The sequence below is a fragment of the Lytechinus variegatus genome, chromosome 7 (assembly GCF_018143015.1).
Source record: "Lytechinus variegatus isolate NC3 chromosome 7, Lvar_3.0, whole genome shotgun sequence".
Taxonomy (NCBI): Eukaryota; Metazoa; Echinodermata; class Echinoidea; order Temnopleuroida; family Toxopneustidae; genus Lytechinus; species Lytechinus variegatus.
In genome coordinates this window covers 3,006,648-3,032,281 of record NC_054746.1, presented here as the reverse complement: position 1 = coordinate 3,032,281, position 25,634 = coordinate 3,006,648, and the positions used below count along the sequence as shown (strand labels likewise).

Below are 25,634 nucleotides of genomic sequence, written 5' to 3'. Positions count from 1 at the left end.
TTATAGGAGCCACAGTGAGGCAGGCAATTCACGGAGATATGGGGTGGGTTGGGGTGGGTTCGTCTTACCCAATCCGTTTTACCACACTTTTCCCTAGCTCTGTCATGAAAACGAGGCATTATGTCACTAGATCAAACAATAATAACTCTAAGTGCGAGGAAGTAATATTGGGTGTATATTGACTTGAAAACGGGATAAATATAGAACATTAGTATTATATATCTCATTAAACAGTACATGCGAGCACCATGTATGGTGAACACATCTATAGGCCCTTAGCAAATTATGTTTCATAACGGTTTAGAAAGAAATACATGTAATGTAATGATAATAATGATATAACATAATACAATACAATGAACAATAATTTCTAACCCCCCCCCCCACACTTCGTTCCTCTTTCTTTCTCCCGCCCCCAGCACCCCCGCTTCCCAGGGCCATTATATACGTACAATCTGTTACCCCCGTGCGCGGGATCGCTGCCATTGCAATTCCCTGAGCAAAGCATTTTTCTTTTACCATACCGGAGACGTTCAAAGCCACCATACCGTACACATCGCGCGTACAATTTGAAAAAAAAATGGACCTCTTATTCAACGAATAAAATAAATAGAAGATTGAACGTTTTTTTTCCTAGCCGAAGGTGTTTGGTTCAGTCAGCGCAAATGCCAAATATTGACTGATATGTAGATGAAAAAATGAACCCAACTCAGGACTCTGAAAAAGTTGTGGACGGTCGCAAAGAATGGTAAGCATGATGATCTCATTTTTCAGATCACAATCACACTCGTCACACTAAATCATGTAAATGCTAACCCAGCTGGGAACTCCGGCCCGGGCCCGCCTAGCGGGCGGGGGCGGGAGCCCAGGAGCTTACCGTGTAATTGACCATACTCACGGGATCGGGACAAGGGTAGATTATGGTCAAAATATCTAGCAAGATAAATTATGAAAACAGAAATTATGCACTTACCACGATTATATGGATGATGGTCTAACGAGTGGCAGTTTTTCTGACATCTGGCCTTTCTGGGCACAGACTGGAACCTCAAAAACCGAAAAGTTCTCTCCTACCGGCTACCCCCGTCTCGTACAATCATGTCATGAATGTGTGAGCAGTAGAGGCGCACGGCCAATATTGGAGACTGTCTCCCATGAGAGAGATTATCTCCAATATCAGAGACTTTTGTAAAGAATTTGGGTATCCAGTTTCAGAGACAGTCTCCAGTTTGGGAGACCAATTTTCTTTGTTTACATTTGCTTAAAAAGGATTACCTTGGCGGCAAATAAAAATGTGATAAGCAGATTCCTCATGAAATATTACCCCATTGCACCGTCTACTTTAAAAATTCACTGTCTACTTTTGTTTTTATAAGGATTTTTGTTGTCATCCACACACAAAACAAATGGGCTACTGACCTCGGTGGGACAAAAGTTTGGGTGGAAAAAAATCATACTTTTGTTGGTGTTGTTTCTTTTGATCTTTTGCAAAGCAGGTCTCCAATTTGGGAGATTGTCTCCCTTATTGGAGAGAGTCTCCCATATTGGCCGTGTGCCTCTACTGGTGAGTGGTCTCGATCGGCCATTTTTGTTATGAATTGTAACTCTCACTCAGTGTCACAGTACATTCAATCATAAATTTGCACAATTGCAAGCCAGGAGGCTCCTGGAGCTGGGGCGGTATTCTGAAAACCGTACTGTTTTAGCACAAAAACGGTGTTGCGCCTTACGGTCATGACGGTATGAATGATCTAAAAATAGGCCTAGTGTTGAAAAACATGATGTGGCTCAAGTTCTGAAGTTTAACACCGCGCAGGTCATGAAATACGCAGTGCGCAACGCGCAACCCCTGTAGTGTAGTTTTACGGAGGAAGATAACACAAAATTTGGTATTTTGAAAATGGTGGTAGCTAAAATTTTGTTCAAAGACAACACAAACATTGAAATTCTGAAATTAAACTGAGGTTAAGTTGGGGATGACAATGGCTGCACTTTTTCTAGCAGACACAAAAAAACATATACAGGCATATAGCAGAATTTGCTGTTATCTTCATTTTTAATTTTCCAACTTTATTTTCCACCTACCTTTCTCTCTACTAACAACAATGATTAAAGTCTAACAATTTCTTTGGAATTCCCTTTGAAAATACACTTCAAATGCATCTTTAATTTGGATCACTCATCACATATGCTCATGAGTTATTTATTTGGTTACTGTTTGCCATAATATAAAAAAAGAAAAAAGGAGAGAAAGAAAATTAAAACAGTAAAAAAAAAACGCACAAACAGAAATTAAAAAGAATGGAATTTGCGATCGTGGAACTCTTCTACATGTATAACATTCACAATTTTTTTGTTTTACCCTTTTTAATTGTTATATAGTTCCAATGATTACAATTTTAAAACTCAATGCTTCTAGGTTTTCCTTAATTCATATATCCCGCTAGTCAATCTATATGCTTCGGATGTGGGGGGGGGGTCAGGCAAAAGTGATTGGGGGGGGGCTGATCGCTACACACATCAAATTTTGATAAAGAAAAAAAAAAATTTGTATGTTTGATATTTCTATGTCAGGTTTGATATTTCTTAAATTGATTTTCATGCTTTTCAAAATTTGCCTTGCATACTTATTTACATGTATGATTGGCCAACAAATATCATATTTCATGATATTTATTGGCCGATGCAAGTGATTATGATTCATGGTATTTATCGGACGATGGAAATATTTTCTTTTGCCAAATTAAATTGGCACAACTCGTGATATTGTTGCCCTCTCTTATACGCGTCTTGTAGCTAGGCTACGATACCAAATACAGCAAGATGGTGACAATAATATCTGTATTTGCTCATCTTCTTACATGATTTTTCTTAATTTTTATATCATATTTTGTGTAAAAAGAAGTTTATTAGTTCCTAATGGGGGGAAATGAAGTTGTTTTCCATTTATATAAGTTTGTGATAAGTAAGTTAAAGAAATCATGTATTTTGGAGCAACATTGTTGTCTCCAAAATACTTGGTGTGTGTGGGCCTATGCCATCCCGTCACAGGCTTCATGAAGAGTAAGCCTATGTCAGTAGAACTACTTTTAATCGCCAAAAGCCTGCTGGCTAGGAGCCAGGGACAGAATGCCATTGCACTACATGCATGGTAAGCATTTCCACGCTCTTGCTCACTCAAAATTGTGCATTTTATTTAGGGTTTGAGCCCAAACTTATTGTCATGACTGTAGGCAAGAGAATCCATAAGCACCCCCCCCCCCACTTACATGTATATTGAAAATAAAAACATGGAGAAGGTTTGGAATAATATATCTAGCCTTAATAGTACATATATAATGGGCAAGTGGAAATAGATTCTACATATCAAAATATGGCTTTATTCCATCAAATTTTCAGCAGGGTCTAGTGTGTGTAATTGTCCATACTAGACATTTTATTTAGTCAGTAGAGGGCCAAACTATCGGCTGATATTCGTTCAAAATACCCCTAGTGCTTCTCGCTAGCATGGCGGGAAGAAGTCTTGACTTTAGATTAAACAAGGTGAGTTCGAGTCCCAGCTAAGGTAAGCAACACCAACAGTAAAAAAAAAATGCTAGAAAAATCTGGAGTGAACAAGCCAGAAGTTTCAACAATATTTTTTCATTTTTGGTGGGGGGTGCATATGGAACTCTTTCCCTTATGTAAATCATGGGCTACGATATTATTGGTTTGACCCTTTGGGCAAAAAATTGTGGGTTTTTAAAAAATACAATTGCACTTGAATACATGAAAATATGAAAAGTAGAGGAGCATTTACTTACATCTGTTATTGTCGCCATCTTGCCATCTTTGTTATCATAGCCTAGCTACAAGACCCGTGTAGACTCTGCAGAGGGCAACAATATCATGCATGAGCAGTGCTAACTAACAATAGATAAAAATACTTGCATTGGCTTGGATTAGGGATTTGTGACATCATAAATTAGCAGCTGACATTTATGTTATGTGATATAAAATGCATTTCATTTTTAATGGTTCTTGATGACGTATTTTGTTATTTTCTTTTTAGGATTTGTGTATTGATTTTGATACTATAAAAGGTACAATAAAAATACATTTTCTGAGGGAATTAAATTTCATTGATTTTATTTACCATATGATTATGTAGGAAAGCTGCTCGCATATGATGTCACAAATCAAATACTGGTACTTTAAATTCTAATAACTTTTTATTCTTTGATGGATTTTTTTTTCTCAAACCTTCGCTAATATTTTTTTTACAATAAAGTTTTGTCAGGGTGAACTTCTCCTTTATAATTGCTTATAAGATGATGATTTTGTGATGCTTCTGTAACAGAGCTCTGGATTTATTAGCTCTTCTTTATAGTCATGAGCAGGATGTGCCTAATTAGTATGCCAACTTTGTTGTAATAATTTGATGATTCCTTGTTGATTTCTAATACTCTTTTTGCCACATTTGCACAATAGCACAATAGTGTTAGGGTACATGTAACTAATTTGCTTCCCATTTGTTCTCATGTGTGAACTGCTCTTGATACATGTACACCTAAGTCCAAGACAAGAAAATATCAAGCTTGTTGATTTTTTTTAGTAAACAGGATCTCCATTCATGTTTTATTACCTTTTTCTGTGTGTAATAGCGGCATCATGCGACCTGTACCCAAGTATCAGCATTACATTGATCACTTTGAGGAACTCTATAGGCAAAGCCCTCTTGCAAAGGTAAGTGAAAGTCCTATTAACATGAAGCGATGCCCTCTATGTATCTATGCAAGCAGGAAGAAGAGATACAGGTATTTCAGTATCACTTGTAGATTTAGATTGATTTGTGCTTACCATTTTATCAAGCATCTTATTTTTACTCAATTTTACATAAGTAAACTGATGTCTGAAAAATACATATTTTTGCAAATTTCTTATTAATGAAGTTCATATTTTCATAGTAAAATTCTGAAAGTTCAAAATCATTTGTTGTAGTGTTCTGTTCATGGATCCTGTGCTTTCTCACTTTTCTTTCGGCACGCCAGGTGATTGACAAAAATGCCTCTTCTGTTCCTTCAAAACGCAACGCCGACAGTTCCTTCTCGGGCGGCGCACCTGGGTCCTTCAAGGTTCCGTTGACGTCCCCTGTGTACAAGATCAAGAAACCGGTTCCCATGTCGGTGGGTGCTTTTGTCATGTCTCCTGTCGCGCAGCTTGTCCAACAGATGCAGTCGACGACTGGGGTCTCGCGATGCAAGAAAAAGCGTGAAACTGCCAGTCGTATTGAAAAGCGATTGTCTTCTGATTCTGACAGTATTCAGGTTGGAGAGAAGCATTATTTGGATAAGAGTGATTTACCCCAGGTGTGTAATGATCACATATTTCATTGATAGCTTTTTCTTTTCTAGGATGAAGTTCACTTTCCTCTTTGCTTAATTTCTTTACCATTAACGTTACTGACTTGTGTGTATCTATTGTTGTCAAGCTTTCAACATTGTTTAAAAGTATATCTCTAAAAAATTATCCTTTTTGGCCAATATATTTATTTGTTGGAATATGTTGGTATTGAATAGTGTCCAAGTTGTGATTGTCTACTCCAGGGTAAAATTTTCACAGGGGCTCAGGGCTAATTGGCCCCTGAAATGCCCCCAAGAACCCAGGGGTCTGTTATATCAGGGACTTGTATTGATGTTTTAGTTGCGTTTAAACACAACTTTTTCTGCTACAGTCCCCTGGCAAACTAATTCCCAGAGTCAACCGTAAACTGTAATACTAAGTGGCAAACTTTGGCTGGTGAGCTCTGATAGTTTATCCCCGGAATTTTTAGAATAATTTTTAGTGTGGTCTAGTCTACATGTGTTTGTTTGCATTTTTTTTTTGGGGGGGGGGGGCGGGGAAGGTTTTTTTTGGGGGGGCGGAACCTACTTCCCAACCTGCAGTGAAATGGAATTTTCCAGGGCTCTTTTGAGTTTTTAACATTTCGGGGGGGGGGGGGGGAAATCGCCCTGAATCTCCTTATAAATTTTTCTGTTTTGTTTTTGTTTTCTTTGCAGCCTGAATGTTTTCAGGAAGTAGAGTCTCCTGCAGAGCTAGAAGCAGGGGCGCCATCGCCAGGAGCTGATGATGAAGAGGAGAACGTTTCACTTCATGAGGGTGAAAACGATGAAGGAGGGACTGAACAGATGGGAGAAGAAGAAGATGATACTGAAATGAAAGGCTTGGGTAAGTGGTGCTGTATAAATGGAACTGCACTTGGATTTGTGGCCCAGTTCAAAGTCCAAATGTTCATAACGCTTCAGGGGAAAAGAGGCATTGTAGTAACAATAAAGCAGAAAATGAGTGATATCCAGGGCTCACTGCGGAAAGGTTGCAATTAAACACAACTTTAAAAATCATACAAAACTAGATTCTCAACCAATAATAGCATGCTATTGTGAATTGCATTTACACTCAACTCATTCTGCAACAGGCCCCTTATATTATATGACATTCGCGTTGTCGTGAATGTATGCGCTATTGTGCTCATCTTTTCAGACATGATAGAGTATATGTTTAGCTGTAAAATGCTACCAACTTCATGACATTATCTTTCCATTCAACCAAGACATGGTATGTTAAAACTGAATCAAAATTTAAAAAGTGTGACAAAACCACCTTTTTGTGGGGCGAGTTCAAGTCACATGGCCATATGTCATTGGTCAGTGAAGTATCTGCCAAAAAAAAGACGTAATAACAGTAAAGTTCTATGAATTTAAGGAAATGTCATCGCACTCTTCAATAGATATAGATGTGGTTATTGCACAGACCAGTACAGTTTTCTTATAATGAAATGCCTGGGTATGTAATTCTGTGCATTGATATTGGGGGGCGATCATAGAATTAAAAATCAGATCGTAGTATGACTATCGTGCATTTTAGAAATTACATATATATTTGTACTCACGGCAGTCCTTCTCACACTCATGCGGTGAACCAGTCACTGGAACAGACCCATCTCAAATTCAAGAGAAAGGAGAAAATCACCAAGGATTAAAGACTTTGAGCTAGGTGTGTTTGGAGGTAGTTTCAAAATCACTGAATTGAAAATTAACTATTTCTAGCTTGAAAAGCCATTTAAAAAAGTAATGCTTATTTGTGATCTGTCTTTCTTTTCAGATTCATGCGATAAACAAGTCATTGAAGCAAAGACCATCTCAAACCCAGGAGAAAGGAGAAAATCACAGAGGATTAAAGACAAAACTGACAAGTCTAGCAGTGATGTCGAGCATAGTAACAGTGGTAGCTGTGATGGTGTAGTCAGGAAAGACAAAGTGAGTAATAATGATAATTGTAATGATGATGATGATGATGATGATGATGATGATGATATAGCGCCATCTATCACTACACCCAGCTTTATCTCGAACTGCCATTTCCAAGTCTGTATTCAACTTCAACGAATTAATCTTGCCCGGCACCCTTTCACCTCACCTGGGTTGAGTGCAGCACAATGTGGGTAATTTTCATGCTGAATGAAAACCTGCCATGTTTTGATTCGAACCCATGTCCTTCTTTTTGAAAGACAAAGATCAAAACCACTAGACCACGTCATTCCCACATAAGTTAGCTTTGCATTGTTTCTGAAATCCTGATATATTGATCGTAATATGCTTAGTATACCTCTGCATTGGAATATCAATAGATAAATCTATAAGAATTGACACTTAAAACATATACTGGCTGCACAAAAACGTGTTAGCGCTAGCAGAGCCCAACCAGTAGGCCCAGTCACATCTTTCGGATTGTGATGATCCAATAATGCTCAGTTGTGACATGAGCCATTGCTGTAACATCACCAATTGTAACAGGGCCATCTGTTAGGGCATTGTTGTGCTAACAATGTTTCTGTGTGGCTGATACTTGTGGAGAGTGGGAAATACTTACTGGATAGATTGCTTTAGATTATATTACTTTGGTCACATAATCAATGATGACAAATCTCTGCGCAAATATGAAAGAGATTCACACATTACAAGAAAGGGTGCTGCCATCCTCACAGCCAGCATCCGGCCACACTTGTACACGTACAGTGTGGTTCTTGTTGTGACCGAATCTCTTCATGTATTCATATTTTCCTTATCTGAGATTTGTGACCATTTCAAGAGAGATTAACCTCAGACATCTTCCAGAATCACTGGATTTATTTTGTCTGCAGCAGTCCTGACGATATCCCTCAGAAGTGCAAGGCATTTTTTGTTGTTGTTGAAATATTGCTGTAGACCAACTGTTAGTAATAGGGGACTCAGGAGGGCAGCAGAGGGGCACTTTTTCACCATAGGCATGATTGAAAACATGTCTTCGAACAACGTTTCTGCAGAAATATGGTTGCATTTAGTCAAAAGTGAAAGTAAAATGTTTCAAATCACAAACATGAAATGTGGGGGGGGGGGAAATGTGATGTTTTGACAGTCATTTCTGCAGATAAACATGTGAAAAGGGTTGACTTAACTTAACAGTGATATGAAAACTGATTCTATATCGTCAATGTGTCGGCCTACGTCCTTGTCCATGCCAAACTGTGCTGTGCCAGTTGTATTTTTCGCTTTTGATTCAACTTGACAGAAGCCGGATGTATTGAAAATCAACGTTGTTTATCTTCTACAATATCAAAACCTGTGTGAAAGTTGACCTTTAATGTTTGAATATGTGCACATGTTTTTTTTTTTCCTCCACTTCGATATTGTGATCAGAAGTCAGTTACAGACCTTGACCAGTGGATCATAAAATGGATTGGATCAGGATTCAAGCATATAGCCGTTGAAGGGCATAGATTGTGAGTAGCACCAGTATCAAGATTGTTCATAATCCTAAACATCAACCCCGGCGGGGACTACACAGTGAGGTCTCTGCCGAACTTTGTTCAGGCGAAACTAAAATGTTCTCTGAAATAGCTTAACAAGCAATAAAGAGAGTCCAACGGGGGGTGTTTCATGAAAGTTGTCAGCACTGACTAAATTCTATTTCAGGGAAATCCTTGCTCTTGATTGGCTGAGAAGCTCTGGCCTATGATTGTTACTATGGTAACTGTCGGAGAAAGACATCTTATCAGTGCTGACATCTTTCATAAAACAGTCCCCAGATTGACTGGAAAGGTGAAATATTCTAAATGCGATTCTGTGTTTTATCTATATTTTCTGGGAACTGCTTCTCACAAGTTTTCATTGGTTATTTTTAATTTGTGCATCGTTCTTATGCTGAAAAAAGAAAATTGAATAAATGATTTCCCTTCTCTTTCATGACACAGAGAGGACCCAGAAGGCTCATTTTGGCACAGTACAGCTATCGTGAAACGGGTTTCCCCCTGCCTTGTGGAAACGTCCTCAGGATCACAATACCGTCTCCATGGAAACTTCAATAGCCTCTTAGCATTGGATCAAGGTAGTTTTTCTGCCATTTTTTTTCTTACAAATTTATACTCTACTGTAGTTTATTCCAATATTGTATTTTTTCGAATAAATGGAATAAATAAATTGTGACAAGCTGTCTCCATTAAGGTAAATAAGAGTTATCTCTCCTTAAATCACCATTTGTTTAAAGTTATTTTGCTGGAATAGATCTATGATTATTGAAATATTTTGAAATTCCATTTCCATCAAGGAAATACCTAATGAATAGTGAACATTTTCTACCTCCATGGTAGCATCGGATCACCCTTTTTCTACCGCCTTTGTTATAAACATGTATATATATATATATATATATATATATCATTTTATAAAATTTAGAAAAATTATAGAATGCTCTTACTTGCTTATTTTTTTGGTAATTTCAAATAAATTTTCACGGTTGCATTCATTTGATTTTACTTACTTATCAAAATATATTTTGGCATTAACTTTTACTGTCTCAAATTTTTTTTAAGGGATATTATATATCTAAATTTAATTTTCTTTCAAACAGTAAGTTTGTACATGGATTGTAATATGTCCCCTCCTTCGTAGCTTTTTGTTAAATTTATAGAGTGGTATTTGAAGCTCACCAACTGTTTATAGTAAGATAAAGATCATGAAGGGCATCTGTTTCCTCCACTGTCAAATGTAGGATTTTCCAAGCAGTTAGTACATCATTTTCGGAAAGGATTCCCAAGACGTTGGAAAGCCTATTTAAAGCAAGAAGCGTTGGAGCAGTCAGGAGGGTGAGTGTGAATTGCAACCCCACGATGCCCCACATGGTGGTCTAGTGGTTAGGAATCAGAGGGACGTGGGTTCAAATCCAAGTCATGGCATGTTTTCCCTCAGCAAGAAATTTACCCACATTGTGCTTCGCTTAATTCAAATCAGACGAATGGGTACCAAGCAGGATTAATTCCTTGAATGCACTGAGCGCTGGAAGGCCGCTCGAACTAAAGCCGGGGTAATAATGATGATAAACAATGCGCCTCGGAATAGAAGATTTTTCTAGATAGATGGCGCTATATAAATGCACATTTTCAATAGAGTGTCATTGTAGCAGACTGTATCTATGTTGATTGGAAATAAAACCATGCTTAATAAACAAGGTAACTTGAACTTGAAAATAGGTCATCATGTTATAAATCAGGTAAATCATACAAAGTATTTAGGAATGATCGTTGACTCCAAATTAAAATGGGACCTCCACCTAAACGAAACAATCAAGAAAATAGGGAAAATGGTTAGCTTTTTTGGGCAGGTTAAGGCACTCACTAAACGAGTCCTATCTTAATATAATTTATCAATCCATAATTCTCCCTCATTTTGATTACGCTGATACCATATGGCAATCATGTCCAAACATCTTTCTGGACCAACTTCAAAAACTCCAAAATAGGGCTGGGCACATAATTCTCGGAATAACTCCTTACACTCACAAATCTATATTCCAAATTAATGAACTTTTTATGAACTCTGATTTTTATAAGGTCACATAGGTACTGTTTGGCACAGATTATTTGATGTAATCTTATTTCTGCCCTTTAAAATGTTTTTTCTTTATCTTTTTCTTTAACTTTGCAAATGTGATTATTGATCTGATAATCTTTTCTTATTGGAAATTATGCAGGAAAGCTGAAGGGAGTGTGTCAGAGTCTAGGGATGCGGAGACAGCCAAGACGTCCAGAACGTGTGACACCAGTCTTTCAAAACCCCCGAAACAGAGTACTGTGAAGAAAGATAAAAAATCTGCAGTCACTAAGGCTGCATCCAGTGTGCAGGATACGACTCCTGTGTCAAGAAAGAAAGAGGGTAAGGAACGTATGTTCTGGGCCTTGTTGCATAATTATTAATAATATAGCGCACATATCCACCTTGCTAGGTTCTCAAGGTGCTCCTATATTACCCCGGTTAAGCTAGCCTACCGATTCTGGTGCACACAGCTTTTTGAGGAATTACTTCCTGCCGGTACCCATTTACTTCACCTGGATAGAGTGCAGCATTGTGTGGATAAATTTGCTGAAAGAAAACACGTCATGGCTAGGATTCGAATCCACGACCCTCTATTTGAAAAGCGAGAGTCAGAACCACTAGACCATATAGTAATAATTTTAAATCATTGCCAATCTGGAAGCAAATAGAATTTGAAATACTTCTTCTTATTTGGAAAGTGTTAAACGGTAAGGCACCAAAATATCTACAAGACCTTGTCATGCCTTATACACCAGCTCATAGCCTAAGATCAGCGTACCAGCAACTTCTTAAGACTCCCAAGACACGTGTAGCACATGGTGCATGAGCTTTCTCTGCCTCAGCACCTTCTCTCTGAAATAATTTGCTGTTGAATTCAAGAATTATATCATCACTGGAGACCTCCAAATCTAAACTGAAGTCTTATCTTTTTGAATAGTATTAGTTATTGGCACTTTGACACTCATCCAAAGTCTCTCATTCGTTTTTTCTTGTGCGCCTCGGAATAGAATATTTTTAGATAGATAGCGTTATCTAAATGCCTTTTGTTATTATCATTGTTATTGCTATTATTGTTATTATTAATATGCAATGAATATGAATATATAGAATCATTTAAAACAAACACTATCATAGCTCGTACAGTACATGACCCCACACTTACAATAGTAACCCCGATCAGTCATTTAAGAATAATAGATATTGACAAAAAGGGAACTATGAAATATTTGAGTAGGTCTAGGTATGCAAAATAGTAAATAATCATTGAATGTCCATCGTAGCTTCAGACAGCAATATGATAACGAATAGACTAAAGTGTGGTTACGTATTGATTCGTTTTCTTCAAACCCAGCTTCAGTTGTCACGCCCTCGTATGTCAGCGTGGAAAAGGTGAGAACTACCAAGAGCGGCCGAAAGGTCCTCCCTCCTCTTCAGTACTGGAGAGGCCAGAGGCAACGGACCCTTCTATACATGGATGGGGCTGCAGAACTCCTTGAAGGATCTGTTGACTATACACCTGTCTCAGCTACCAGTCTTAGTGTTACAGGGTCCATTGACATATCACAGGTACCCAGATGACTATGATAATAGAAATAATAATAATACCTAGGGCCCATTTCATAAGAGTTACAACTGTTGTAACTTTGCCATTATGGTAATTACCATGGCATTAGCACTCAGCAGCCAATCAAAATGAAGGTTACCATGGTAGTTGCCATAATGGCAAATGGGCCCCTAGTTTTTATATAGTGATTTTTGCCATAACAGCTCAAAGTGCTTTACAACATATTATTACCCCGGTCATTGGATTCATTTAAATCCCGCACGAAAAGTGCACAATTTCCACTCCCTTGGGAGCACTCTTTGCATTCATCACAGCATCATAATGGCGCAGGTAAATTCAAACATACAAACAAACATTCAAACTGGGTACCCATTTAGCACCTGGGTGGAGAGTGGCAAAGTGTGGACTAACTCCTTGCCAAAGGACACTAGACCGCTGTGGGATTCGAACACACAACCCTCTGTTACAAGGCGGGAGTCAGAACCACTACACCACGGCTCTTCCACTATGCTCTGCTTTGTATGAAATGTAGGGTTTCTGTGTTTTTTTATTTGAGACAATATATCATATGTAAGCACATGTAAAGTGTCCATAGGTTCTTCTTTATTTGCTATGTACTGTATACACAGGGTGACCAGACGTCCCGGGATTGTCCCGTATTTTGCTTCTGTGTCCCGGCGTCCCGACAAACCCTTCCCGGGACGCCTATTTGTCCCGTATTTCAGAATATTGAACAAAATGTAGTTAATACATTTAAAAGTGACGAACTTTCATTATACGACCAACAGCTGACGAAGCAGGGACAACAATTAAATCGATATTTACTGTAAACTTTTGCAAGTTCTGCGGTGATTTCTTGCTAACCCAATACATTGCAAACGAACTGGCCTCCCGCCTGTGTGTGGCAGGCTACTATAGCTAGGCATGTAGGATCGAAGCAAATTCTCAATGGTGAAAACAATCTCACATGATACACAGTTTTTCCACCAAAATAATCACAAAATCGGCGGGAAATTCTTATAATTATGCTATGGATTCTCAGATTAATGATTTGGAGATGTAATCGGAGGAACAAGTTATTGACTTTTTGTAGATCTAGTTGTTTCAGCTTTCGTTTTGAGTCTTGGTGTGCACGATGCCACGATGTAGTTTTAAGTTTAACAATATGTTTCACTTTGAAATTTATTCATTTCTAAAACATTTTATTTTTAAATTTAAAAAATACATTTAAAAAACATCAAATGAAAGTATGATTTTATTAGATGACTGGATTTTTTTGTTTACTTGAAGTTTGAACTTTTCCCTTTTTCTTTCTTTTATATATACCCTATCCTTTCTGCTTGCCCTTGTTCCATCTATCTTTATTTCCAATACCATACTTTATCCGTATTATTTATTTTGTAATTATCTGTGTTATTGTTTGAATATTGTTTGTGTCTTTATTAATTACGAATACATCGCACTTCGGCCTTAGCCGCGCGATGATGTCTTGATTTTTATTAATAAACCATTTATCTATCTATTTCCTATCTTTCTTTCCTAGACATTTTCTTCCTCTCTCTGTTCATTTTGTTCATTTTTCTTTCACTCCTTCTTTCTCTTATTTTCCTTCTTTATCAAATATCCTTTTTTATTTCCTTCTTTCTTTCTTTCCTTATAATTACCTTGGCTTCCTTCTCTCTTCGTCTCCTGTTTCTTTTCGTTCTTTCTCTCCTTCCATTATTTTTTCTTTTTTTTCGTTCTCTCCTCCCTTCATTTTTCCCTTCCACTCTTTCTTCCTTTCCTTATTTTTTCCCTTCTTATTCTTTTCCCTTATTCTTTCTTTCTTTCTTTTGTTTCTATCTTTCCCTTCCTTCTTTCCAGTTTTCTTTTTTATTTCTTTCAAAGAATGAAGGAAACATGATTATTTCCTTCATTATTTCTTTCCTCCTTTTTCTTACCCTTTTCTCCCTTAATTCTCTCCTTTATTTTGTCTTTCAGACATTTATTCATTTCCCCTTCCTTTCTTTCTTTTCTTTCTTTCTTTCTTTCTATATTCATTTCAAAGAATGACAGAAACCTTTTTTTTATCTTTTTTATTATTTCCTTCATCCTTCTTTTATTCTAACTTTCTGTTATTTTTTCTGTTTTCCTTTATTTTCTTTCCTTCTCAATCATCTCTTTTCTTTCTCTCCTTCATTCTTTCGTTCCTTCCCTTCCAATTCTTTATATTTTTTTCACAAGTCTAACACTTTGTGTGGGCTTCTTTGTTGAGCTTTGTTTGTCAATTGTCCCGTATTTCATTTTGTAAAATCTGGTCACCCTGTGTATACATTTCCGTTATCAGTACTCAGTAGTGCTCATTCTATTTTCCTAAAGTAGTTTAGTTCAGTTTAAATAAGTTTAGTGGAAATCAATTTAAGGTGCAATGGGATTGCTCGCAGTGGCCTTGGAAGCCTATTTATTAAAGTGGTCTTCAAAACCAGCTTTGAAAACCAAATCAGAATGTGGTTTTGAAGACCGCTTTGCCTCCTTAAAAGTGGTGGGTAGGTAGGTAGCCATCTTTGCAAGAAAGTGAGTGCATGTGTTTGGCACTCTTCTCGGCATGCACTGCGTGTAGAATACTTAAGCGGAGGTTTCAAATTTCGCGTTAATATGTGACCCCACCGAGTGCGTTCCGGTAGCATCAAGCCCAAATTGCACGAAGTGGTTCTAGAAATCAGTTCAGGAGATTGTGAAGAGAACGCTTTTTAAGCGATCTTCTTAACTGGTTTCCTTAAAGGAAAGCAGTCCAGGAATATAGATCTATGAGAACAGGGTCTTACTGATACGGCTATTGGCAAGTCCTGTAGTACATGATCACACTTCTCTTCTGTATAACTTTCATGTGAATTAATAGACCTACTGTACTGATAATTTGTCAAAGCCCAGACTAACATGTAGAGAGCCTTTTTTTTGTCAGAGACAATCCCCCAAATGATCAAAGAGCTCTGGAAAATGATTTAAAAAGTGCACAGAAAAATCCCCATTCACTGACGTATTAAAGCTTATCCAGTGATGCAAATTTAGGGAGAAGGTTCTGGAAGAACCCCCGAAAATGAATATTTGAATTTTTTTGCCTGCTTGTTGCAATATATGGTTTTACACTGAAATGAAAATGCCACTTTTTTAGTTTTATTCTTGAATTAAATGCTATACTTTTTGTCCTTCAGAGATCAAGAAGGCAGTGTATCCAAAAGGAGACCCCAACGGGCAGGGTACAAGTTGTTAAGTCCACAATTTCAAAAAGAAAAGGTATCATCAAGGAGAGCGAAAGCAAGAAAAGCCAGTCGAAGAGGATACAAAAGAAAACTATCGTGTCCAAAAATGAGAGAAATCGGGACACTGCTGAGACAAAAGAAGATGGCAAAGATTGCAGTCATGAAGTGAAACCTGAAAACGATAGTCTGCAGAGCTCTAGGAGGTCTTCTGAATCTTCTAACCATCATAGATCACTGAGCAATTCTAGATTAGCAAGTCTAACAGCTGCTTCAGAAACGGTATCTCCAGGTTCCAGAGTGAATGGAGATCATGCTACTACGAGACACAACCAGCCCTATGACCTATACGGTGAGGTAATGGGAGTCTTGAAGGAGAACAAGCAACGAAGGTTATCAAATCAGAGCAGGAGACGGTCGCAAAGTAATCTGAGTTCCTCATCGGCAGCAGAGCACTCCCAAGGGGATGAGAACTTCAATATAAGTGACGATGAAGACTTTGCGAAGGAAGAATCTGCTTTTGCTAGTGAAGGGGAAGGAAAGAATACCTCCTTTTCCAGGAAAGACTCATCTGCAGCAAGCTCAAAAAGCAAAGCTTCCTCGAAGAATAGAAGGAGAACATCTTCAAGAACTAATGAGAGAGTGTTGCTTGGTTCAAATATGCTTCCGTCTGTTGTTGTGGAGAAATGGGAAAACAATGACACAAATACAAAGGGGAAAAGCAAGAGTAGCGCCCAATCTCAAAAACAAGACAAAGTTAAAAAACAAGCTAAGAGCAAGAGGACAAAACAAGCACCGCCAGAGTCTCGTAGGTCACAGAGGATCCACGAGACAAATGGGAACTGGATGCCCGATGAACTTCAGCGTCTCCACAGGTTAGACAATTGATCTTATTATTTCCTCTAAGTCCATCCTCATCAGACGCAGATACATTTTATGAAGCAATTCGTCACAATCTTCTGAATTCAATCTAGTTTGAAATAACGTGAAACCTTTCTTTAGTAACTGCCCAAGGAAAACACAAAATTTGGTCTTTAAAGACAGGTGACTGCTGTAGTCAGGTTCTTATATACACAGTGTGCTTCAATGGTGGTCACTACAGGCAGGTGGGAATAAAACCCGGTTACCCGGGTCCTGCCCGGAAGCCTCAGGTACCCGGGTAGAAAAATCAATACCCGATACCCGAAAATTGCTTACCAGTATAACGTATATGTATTTAATTTGTATTGCGTAGTGTAAGACATGATTGTAACTCGTCACAAAAGTACTCAAGTCTCATTTTGAATCTCACCAATTACTCTCGAAATATCCATAAATATACAAGCTTGATGATGACAAGATGACGTCACCTATGGGGTTTTTCTACCAGTCATATTTCATGCGACATGATTTTCGGGTACCCAGGTACCCGCTGAAAATTACCACGGGTCCCGAAGACAAAAAGACCCGAAAGTCCCAGGCCTCGCTGTACCATCTTGTGCTAGTTAGGCAGGCATGCTGGATTAATGCCTCTGATGTCATAATAGAAAGCAGATACGAACTCTTATTAATTTGTGCGATTCTAGAAAATGTAGAGGGATTTAAACAAATTTTCCATTGCAAATTATACCACTGATCCGTTTTATAAGACAAATGATGCACAGATTTATATTCATGATGTTCATGTGATTGCAGGCACCTGATTTGTATATTTGTACAAAATCCTCTCAAGAGCACTGTACTGCCACTACACACTTGCACAAGTGCATTATTTGTATATCATTGTATTTATCTCGGGTATATGCACAAACCAAACCATAACAAATCATTACATCCTACATGTAGCTTTGCAGATTTTGACTTTGCTTTGGTGGAATATAGTACTTTTTCAGCTACGGAAGTGATTATGATCCTTTCTTGACGTGTGTCAATTCACTTTGTGCAGTGCTCTGAACACGATTCAACCGAGTTCCAGTCAGTTCTGGCACAGAGTGGCCGCTACTGTGGGCACCAGGACAGAATGGGAGTGTCAGCAGCAGCATCAGGCAAAGCTTGAGGAGACTACCAGGAAATCCAACCAGTCCAAGAACACCAAGGAACCCACTAAAGACATAGAGGCTAAGGACCAACGTACAAAAGGTAACAATAACAATAAAGGTTCAGTTTATCAGCTCATTTGACTCCGAAAACATTATTAACTGTCTGGGAAGGATGAATAACATAGTTGTCGTCACCATAAAAGAATTAGGAAAGAGAACAGCAAACATGAGAGGCATTTAAAGCAAAAAATAAATTGACGCATTTAGCTTTCCTTACTTTCAGCACAGAGTTAGCCCATGGTCCAAGTTAAACCTGGCTTCAGAATACGGGCCTTTGTGTTTGAGTCCCCCCGGGGGGGGGGGGGGGGGATGACTGGGCTCATATAGAAAATTTGTTGTTTTCTTGCATTTTTTCCCCACCAGTTTCTCTTCAGGACCCCGTCTTACAAAGAGTTACAATTGATTCAATCAATCGTAACACTATGGAAATCCATCAGTGTCATAATTTTTTCTCATGAAATTTTTCAAAATATGATTTGTAAATAAAGGAGAACACACAAAATTGTCAAGAAATCAATGAATTTATGGATATACATTCATATCTAGAAAAAAAAATTGAGCAAACATGCATTTTATATGTTGACTTTGCTGGCTTTCCAAAGTTGCGATTGATTGGATCAATCGCAACTCTTTGTAAGGCAGGCCCTGGAATTTTATCACAAGGAGCTCATTCCAGGGGGAAGAAGAACAAAGTAAACAGGGTCTCGGGTCAATTTAGCCACTGAAATCCTCAGAATAGCCGTGGATAAAGAAATAAAATCCTCAATCTCTGCTATGTTAAAGCTTATCCAATATTTTTTGCTTTTTCATCTTTTATTTCCTTTTTTTAAATTGAAATTATTACAGACCATTTAACAACTATATTAAATCCTAAATAATTAAGCAGACCAAATAGAATGAAAAATTAGCACCCTTATGAATTTGATCTCCCACAGACTTTGTGCACAAGTGATAAAAATGAGCCATTTTCAGCACTGTATTGTCTCATAAAAAGACATGCTTCTTCGCATTCGTACGTTACGAATTTGGTCTCAAAAGTTCCACAAGTCTTCAAAGAAAAAAGACTTTAAATTTTGAGGCTCTGTCTTTTTGCGTTCCCGAAATATCGTGCAAAGCGTTGGGGGGGCATGATGCCCATCCCCAGTCGTTTTAGGGTTAATTCCTGTGTTTTTGGTTTTGTTTCTTATTTTGTCATGATCTCTCATAGAGCCGTTGCCCTATCTGCTGCGAAATGAAGCCAAAATGAAAGCTTATGCACTGTGCCTTCTGAGGCAAAGATTATATTGACAAATTCATGGTATTTTTTAGTTACTATGCTCTTTTTTAAAAATAATTTTATCTTGATGTCTCATAGAGCCCGTTGCCCTGACTGCTGCGAAGGGTACTATGAAACGGAAGAGGCAGCTTCGAGAACTGATCCAGCAGCACAACCAGGCCTCAGAAGAAGATCTCTTTGATTCTACTCCATTCAAGAAACAGAGGAAGAAGATGAAGGTATAGGTCCTATGTGACAGATCCGCAGGGGGGTGTTGCAAGAATGTATTTGCAGTCAATTGCAAATTTCAGATGTAAATTTACAAGTGATTGGTTACTTTCAACTAAAGCAAAGCAATTTATGTTTGTTGATGTAAGGAGCAGACCATCAGTTGAAAATTTGCAATGAATACATGTCTTTCAATCGATTTTAGGACCTGAAATTGACTTGAAGATCAATTGCAATTTCTAACACCCTGTAAGTCTAGGGCAGGAACTTTCAATGAGTGGCTCACATCATTTCTAGTACGTTAGTCTTTGTGATGAAAACAAATGGAAAATAATGTGAATTTAAAAACTATTTACATGAAGTATGTTAAATGTATAGGCTCTTTTTATTTTGTTCTATATGCAAATAATATAAGTGTTGGGCCAAATTGAAAGGCCTCATATTCAAAACTTTTGGGGAGATGGGGGTACCGGGTTCTGCCTCCACGAAAGTTACATCAATTGTTATTATAAATTGAAAGCTCTGCTTTTATTATTCAACCTTTCATGTTCTCATCTTTATATATTTGTCTCCAATCTGGAATTCTCAAATGTTATTACAGTCCGACCTCTCTTATTGGGACCATCACCAATCCAGATGAAGGATTTATCCGGATCTGGGAGACCCAATGTCAAATACACGCAGCTGCCTTCCCAATGGCGGTAGCTACACGTATTCTATTGTAGTGGGCATACAGACAGTATTCACTACAGTGTCAGTGCAAATTATAGGCAGTATTTTTACGGAAATGAAATCAATCGATGGCCAAAACTCTTGGATAATTTACCTGCTAAAATGATTGAGGTTTACATTGAGCATACCTCGAAAGAAAGAGAATGATTTGATGAAACTAAGTTTTACAGTTAGATCATCGCGGCTTCGCAATGTCAGCCATTGTTATACTGACTGTAGGCTCACACATGATAGATGGCGCTGTCCGTATTGAGGCCTATTGCTAGCTAGCAAGACATGTGTTGTTTTTCCCCGGGAAAGAAAAAGAGAATGTGATGAAATGTTTGCGCTGCACCCTGATTTACTGGAAAATTATCATGTCTAAGTTCTTTCGGTGATTTGGGTGAGATATTTTCATGAAAAATAATGTTGTTGTAGGTAGACTATATTGGAAAATACATGTAATCAAAGTGAGTTTGCGTATAGGATTAAAATCTCATTTCCCCACGTACTATAAATTGAATTGGAAAAAATATTTTGGCAAGTGTGTGTCTGGATAATAGAGAGATCCGGATAAGGGGAGGCTGGATAAGAGAGGTCAGACTGTACCACCATCTTATTTATATTGAATTATTGTAATGTACTATTTTATCATTATTGTTTAGTCCTTTCTTGTTGAATGTTATACTGCATTATATTTTGTGAAATATAAAAATAAACCAAACTGAACTGAACATTTATATAGTGCAATACATTACCATTTTAACGTGCTGTAGTTTTATGCAAATACTTGATGAATGTGACACAAGCATTTATGCATTTGTTCCTGACTACTTCTCTATCCGCCAGCCCTTGTTAAATCTTGATCTTGGAGAAGAGAAATTGGATGATGATGACGACGGGACGATGTCGAAGACTCCGGGCTCAGCCCGCTTGAAGACGCCCAGTACACGATTCCACAATCTCCTTGCACCTCTTTCTGGGAAGAAGACTCCTCATTCATTTGCAATAAGCCCAGGCCTCTTGAATTCTGTTGAAACGTAAGTTTTCTATCTACTCCTCATTCATTTGCAATAAGCCCAGGCCTCTTGAATTCTGTTGAAACGTAAGTTTTCTATCTACTCCTCATTCATTTGCAATAAGCCCAGGCCTCTTGAATTCTGTTGAAACGTAAGTTTTTTAGCGCAGAGTGTGTTTCAATATCAAGAACATTTGGAGTGACGAGAAGTATTGATAAAATAATTAGACTCTTGTGCTTGAAATATGTTGCAGAATTGTCAGGGCATTTATTTCTTTATCATACAGTCCTGTCAGGAAGATATTTATTTAAAAGTTAATTTCATTCAATTATTAAGATTAGGCTGAGTGAGTGCTTGGTTGTTTTTAAAGTCTAATTTGAATTTTGTTTTTGAAAATTTGTGCCCTTCAGTCTAAGAAATACCTATTTATACAAAAAAAAATATGTGTATCAAGTTTGTCATTTGGGTTGTAAACTTTTGGAAGTCTCGGTCATTATTACTGAGATTGCAAGAATGAATATATTTCTAATTCAGAGAATTAGATTTATAAATGTTTTGGAGTGCACAGGCTTACTTAGGTTTGGTAATGTGTGATTGTTGTCTTTTGTGTTGCATTGTAACTTTAATAAAAGGACAAGTCCACCCCAACAAAAGGTTGATTTGAATAAATGAGAAAAATCCAACAAGAATAACACTGAAAATTTCATCAAAATCAGATGTAAAATAAGAAAGTTACGACATTTCAAAATTTCGCTTAATTTCACAAAACAGTTATATGCACATCCTGGCTGGTATCCAAAGGAGGAGACTATGACGTCATACACTCACTATTTCTTTTGAATTTTATTATATGAAATATTCAAATTTTCTCCTCATTGTCAAGTGATACAACAATTAATTCCCCCTGAACATTTGGCATTAGTATTGTTTAATACTATATGGTTCAGTCAAGTTGATCCATATTGTCAAATCTATAAAAAATGAAATATTGTATAATTCAAACAATAAAAAACAAAAGAAATAGTGAGAGATGGACATCATCGATTGAGTCACCTAGTTGTGCATATCACTGTTTTGTGAAAAATAAGTGAAATTTTGAAATGTCATGACTTTCTTATTTTACATTCGATTTTGATGAAATTTTCAGCACTATGCTAGTTTGATTTTTCTCTATTTATTCAAGTCAGCATTTTCCTGGGGTGGACTTGACCTTTAACTTGTCAGACATGGAAATCATGATATTGAATCTTCTTCTCAAGCCATCCCCAGTCATTTGAATCACAAACATGTTTCTGTGTGGGAAATATGCATAGAAAAGTTAATGAAATTTAGAAATAACCCCTTACTTTTGTTAATCCCACTATAACTGAAGACATGTATAGATCAACATCAAACTTGATCTAAGTATGCATATTGCAGAGTTGCCAACCAGTACTGATTTTCAGTATTTAGTACTGAAAAATGAGAAGATTGCTGATGGTTTCGTGCAAAATACTGATTTCTGAAGCTTCAGTCTTATGTGTTGTGCTATGGTATTTCTTTGATTTCCTCACCAAATTACTGATTTTCAGCATTTTAAATACTGAAATTTTCGTGTTCAGGTTGGCAGCTCTGAATTATTGGAGGGTCATTCATCTGATTCAGTTTCGGGGTCATATGGTCAAAGGTTACAAAATTTTGTGGTTGTTTTAATTAAGAAGTTAGGTGTGTAATATATGTCTGAACTGGCAGTGGTGAAGACATAATTCTGACTTCACGTAGCTAACAATCTTGTTGGGTTCCTTTTTTTGGGGGGGGGCTGGGCATCAGCAGGGTCTCTTTAACTTGGGTTTTGAGGATAAATAGTTCGTGGTAGATTTCATGACAATTGTATGTGGGCTTGCAGTGTCATTGACCAGTTAACCTTATCCGTGTGAAAACAGATATTATAGTGCTCTGTTATAGTGCTTAATATTGAGCAAATCTTTTTAAATAGTTTTGATGCATGTTAGCATGCTGTTATATCTTCTGGTGCTTAATGTACATTACCTTTTTTTTTGTACTAGGAAACACATAGATCAGTATATCTTTGGGATGCAGAAGAAACGCGCCAGTCGACGGATGAAGAAGGTCCCAGCAACCATACCTGAAATCCGTTCACCCATCAAGGCAAGTATATTCTAAGGGGAGAAAAAGAATACAGATCATGAAGTTCGCTCAAGAATGTGTAATGCATCAATCATTACTATGGATGAAATTAAAGAGGGAGTTAACTGTGTGTGGTCTCTCATTGACTGTGTGTTACAAATGCATAGTATTGAAATATATGTTTTCAGATATCTACTAATACTACAGAGAATAAATTGACCTAGAATTGTATTTGTATAGAGAAACTAAGTGTTCTGAGAGGAAAAGTAATTGTTTTGCTACTTGGTAACATAATAATAGATATTAAATTTTCTTTTATTCTATTAAGGATCATAGCATAGTCACAGTTTTGAACATAGGTATTCTTACTATGATTTCGAACATTACATAGTAAGATATTCCAAGTCTCAATATTAGCATTAAATTCTACTACGTTTTATTCCAAAATTGAGTCGCAGACCAATCGTAAGGTGTGCGGTCGCCTTTAGAAATGAGATCATCAAGCCCACCACTCCAACCATATTGGGAGCATTACTGGTGGATCCTGGACAGGTTGAATCTATATAAATACTTTCCTGTCCATCTATTATTACATCGTCATGACAGCAAATATTTACTTTTTTTGCCTCTGTAGGCCAAATCCAGGCAGTTTAGAAGCAAGATGATCATGCCCACCATATCAGAAGCATTACAGGTGGATCTTGTACATGATGGATACATGAAGATTCTCTCCTAAATTCATGTCATGATAACAGCAAAATATATTTCCTTTTTTATTGCTAAATCCAGGCAGTTTAGAAGTGAAATCATCATGCCCTCTACTCCCTCCTCAGAAGCATTACATGTAGATCTCATATAGAATGAATGCATTATTATTACTAGTTTCATCTCTATGATTACATGATGACAGCAAATTATTTCCTTTATTTATTGTCCCCATAGGCTCAATCCAGAAAGTTTAGAAGCGAGATGATCATGCCCACCACCCCAACCATCTCAGAAGCATTACAGGTGGATCCTGTACAGGATGTAGATTCCGAGGAAGAGGAAGCCGACTACTATTGGTCTGACGAAGAGGAAAGCCACTCAGGACAGAAACACAAGAAGGATTGAAGCCTATTTTATTTTATTTTATTTCATTTCCCCCCCTTCACCAAAATTGGTTTAGAATGGCTTAGTTTAATAATCAAACATAAATGGGGAATATAATTTGATCTTGGACCTAGCCCAGAGGAACCATGTTCTCTTGTCTTTCCCAACTCAGAATGAATGAAAGAGTCTTGTCCTTTTAGTTGCCTGCTGATGTTCAAAGTAATTTCTTCTTTTTTTTTTTTTTTTTAGTAACATAAGATTAAACTTGAAGAAAGTATACTACAATCATTATTGGTCCCCTTTTAATCGTAAGATGAAATATATTTATTGAGTGATGACGTTCCAAAAGGGGCTTTCGCACCTGTTTCTGCCAGTGTATGGCGGCTAACGTAGGCTGTGCCAATCCGTTATCTTAGTCCCATTTAGTGCTATCAAGAATTTCATTTTTTAAAAACACAAATGAGTCTTCATATACAGAATTTGATATTTTGTGTTATTAAAATGCAATTCCTGATGTCAAGAATAAATTGTTTAATATTGAGAAATAGGACCAAATTAGAAAACAGCTGGCGACATATACAGTACATCAACATATGCTGGCTCAAGTGTCAAGGTGACATTCCGTCAAGCCCGGCTCACACCTTTGCATTTTTGGGCTCCTGTTCAGCTGCGAATTTGCCTTAACGCAGACAAACGCAGTCAAACTCAACACAATGCAATGAAACAAGCTTATACAAGGTCAATACGCAGACTTAAGCAGAGGTCCTTCATTCTAGCATGGATGTTTTGAATATTTTATAACATCCGCAACAGAGCGCAATCAATGAGTTGCAACGAGCAAGGACGTGCAAAAATGAGCGACAGCGAGCAGCCTACGCAGGCATTAATGCAGCATTTTAACTCGCTTCACTGCATACAATTTTGTACAAGCTCGTACACAAAAGTGCGATTGCAACCAAATATTATGCTGCCTAGTATGCTGCATTAGGCAGCATACTGCTTTTTTCCGGCAAGTAGCAACACGCTTTTTAAAACGCAAATGTACGAGCCAGGCTCAAAGGCTGAAATGACTACCTGAATCACCAATTGGAAGGTGTAGATATTTGCTGTGAAAATACTTCAATGGTTCACTTTATTACCTATAGCAAAATGGATTTGAATGTTCTTGAAAGAGATGAATTCATTGTACATTATTTGCTCCTTTGAGTTCCATTGATACACTTTTCTGTGTATATGTTAAGCTGTTTGTAAATAATAATGTTTGCAATTTTCAGAATTGTAAATATACATGCATCTATTTAACAATATTTGTGTACAGTATTTGTAAATTTTTTCTTCTTAATATGATTTTTACCAATATTCATGAATTTAACATTTAAAAACTTGATTTGTACTCATTTATGTATTATTAGTGCAAATTTTTATTACTTTTGTTTGC

The 25,634-nt window shown here is 37.4% G+C and overlaps 1 protein-coding gene across 1 annotated transcript; it reads left to right on the top strand.

Annotated features, from left to right (window-relative positions):
* Positions 1-527: 527 nt before the first annotated feature.
* Positions 528-25,334, top strand: LOC121418223 (mis18-binding protein 1-like). Its single transcript, XM_041611963.1, has 16 exons — positions 528-748; positions 4,644-4,725; positions 5,031-5,348; positions 6,039-6,207; positions 7,141-7,295; positions 8,715-8,797; positions 9,269-9,402; positions 10,066-10,159; positions 11,044-11,225; positions 12,238-12,452; positions 15,642-16,561; positions 17,611-17,804; positions 19,119-19,258; positions 20,808-20,998; positions 23,023-23,125; positions 24,047-25,334. Exons 1-16 carry the CDS (start codon positions 699-701, stop codon positions 24,215-24,217), a joined length of 3,201 nt encoding a protein of 1,066 aa, XP_041467897.1. The 5' UTR covers positions 528-698; the 3' UTR covers positions 24,218-25,334.
* The last annotated feature ends 300 nt before the right edge of the window (positions 25,335-25,634 follow it).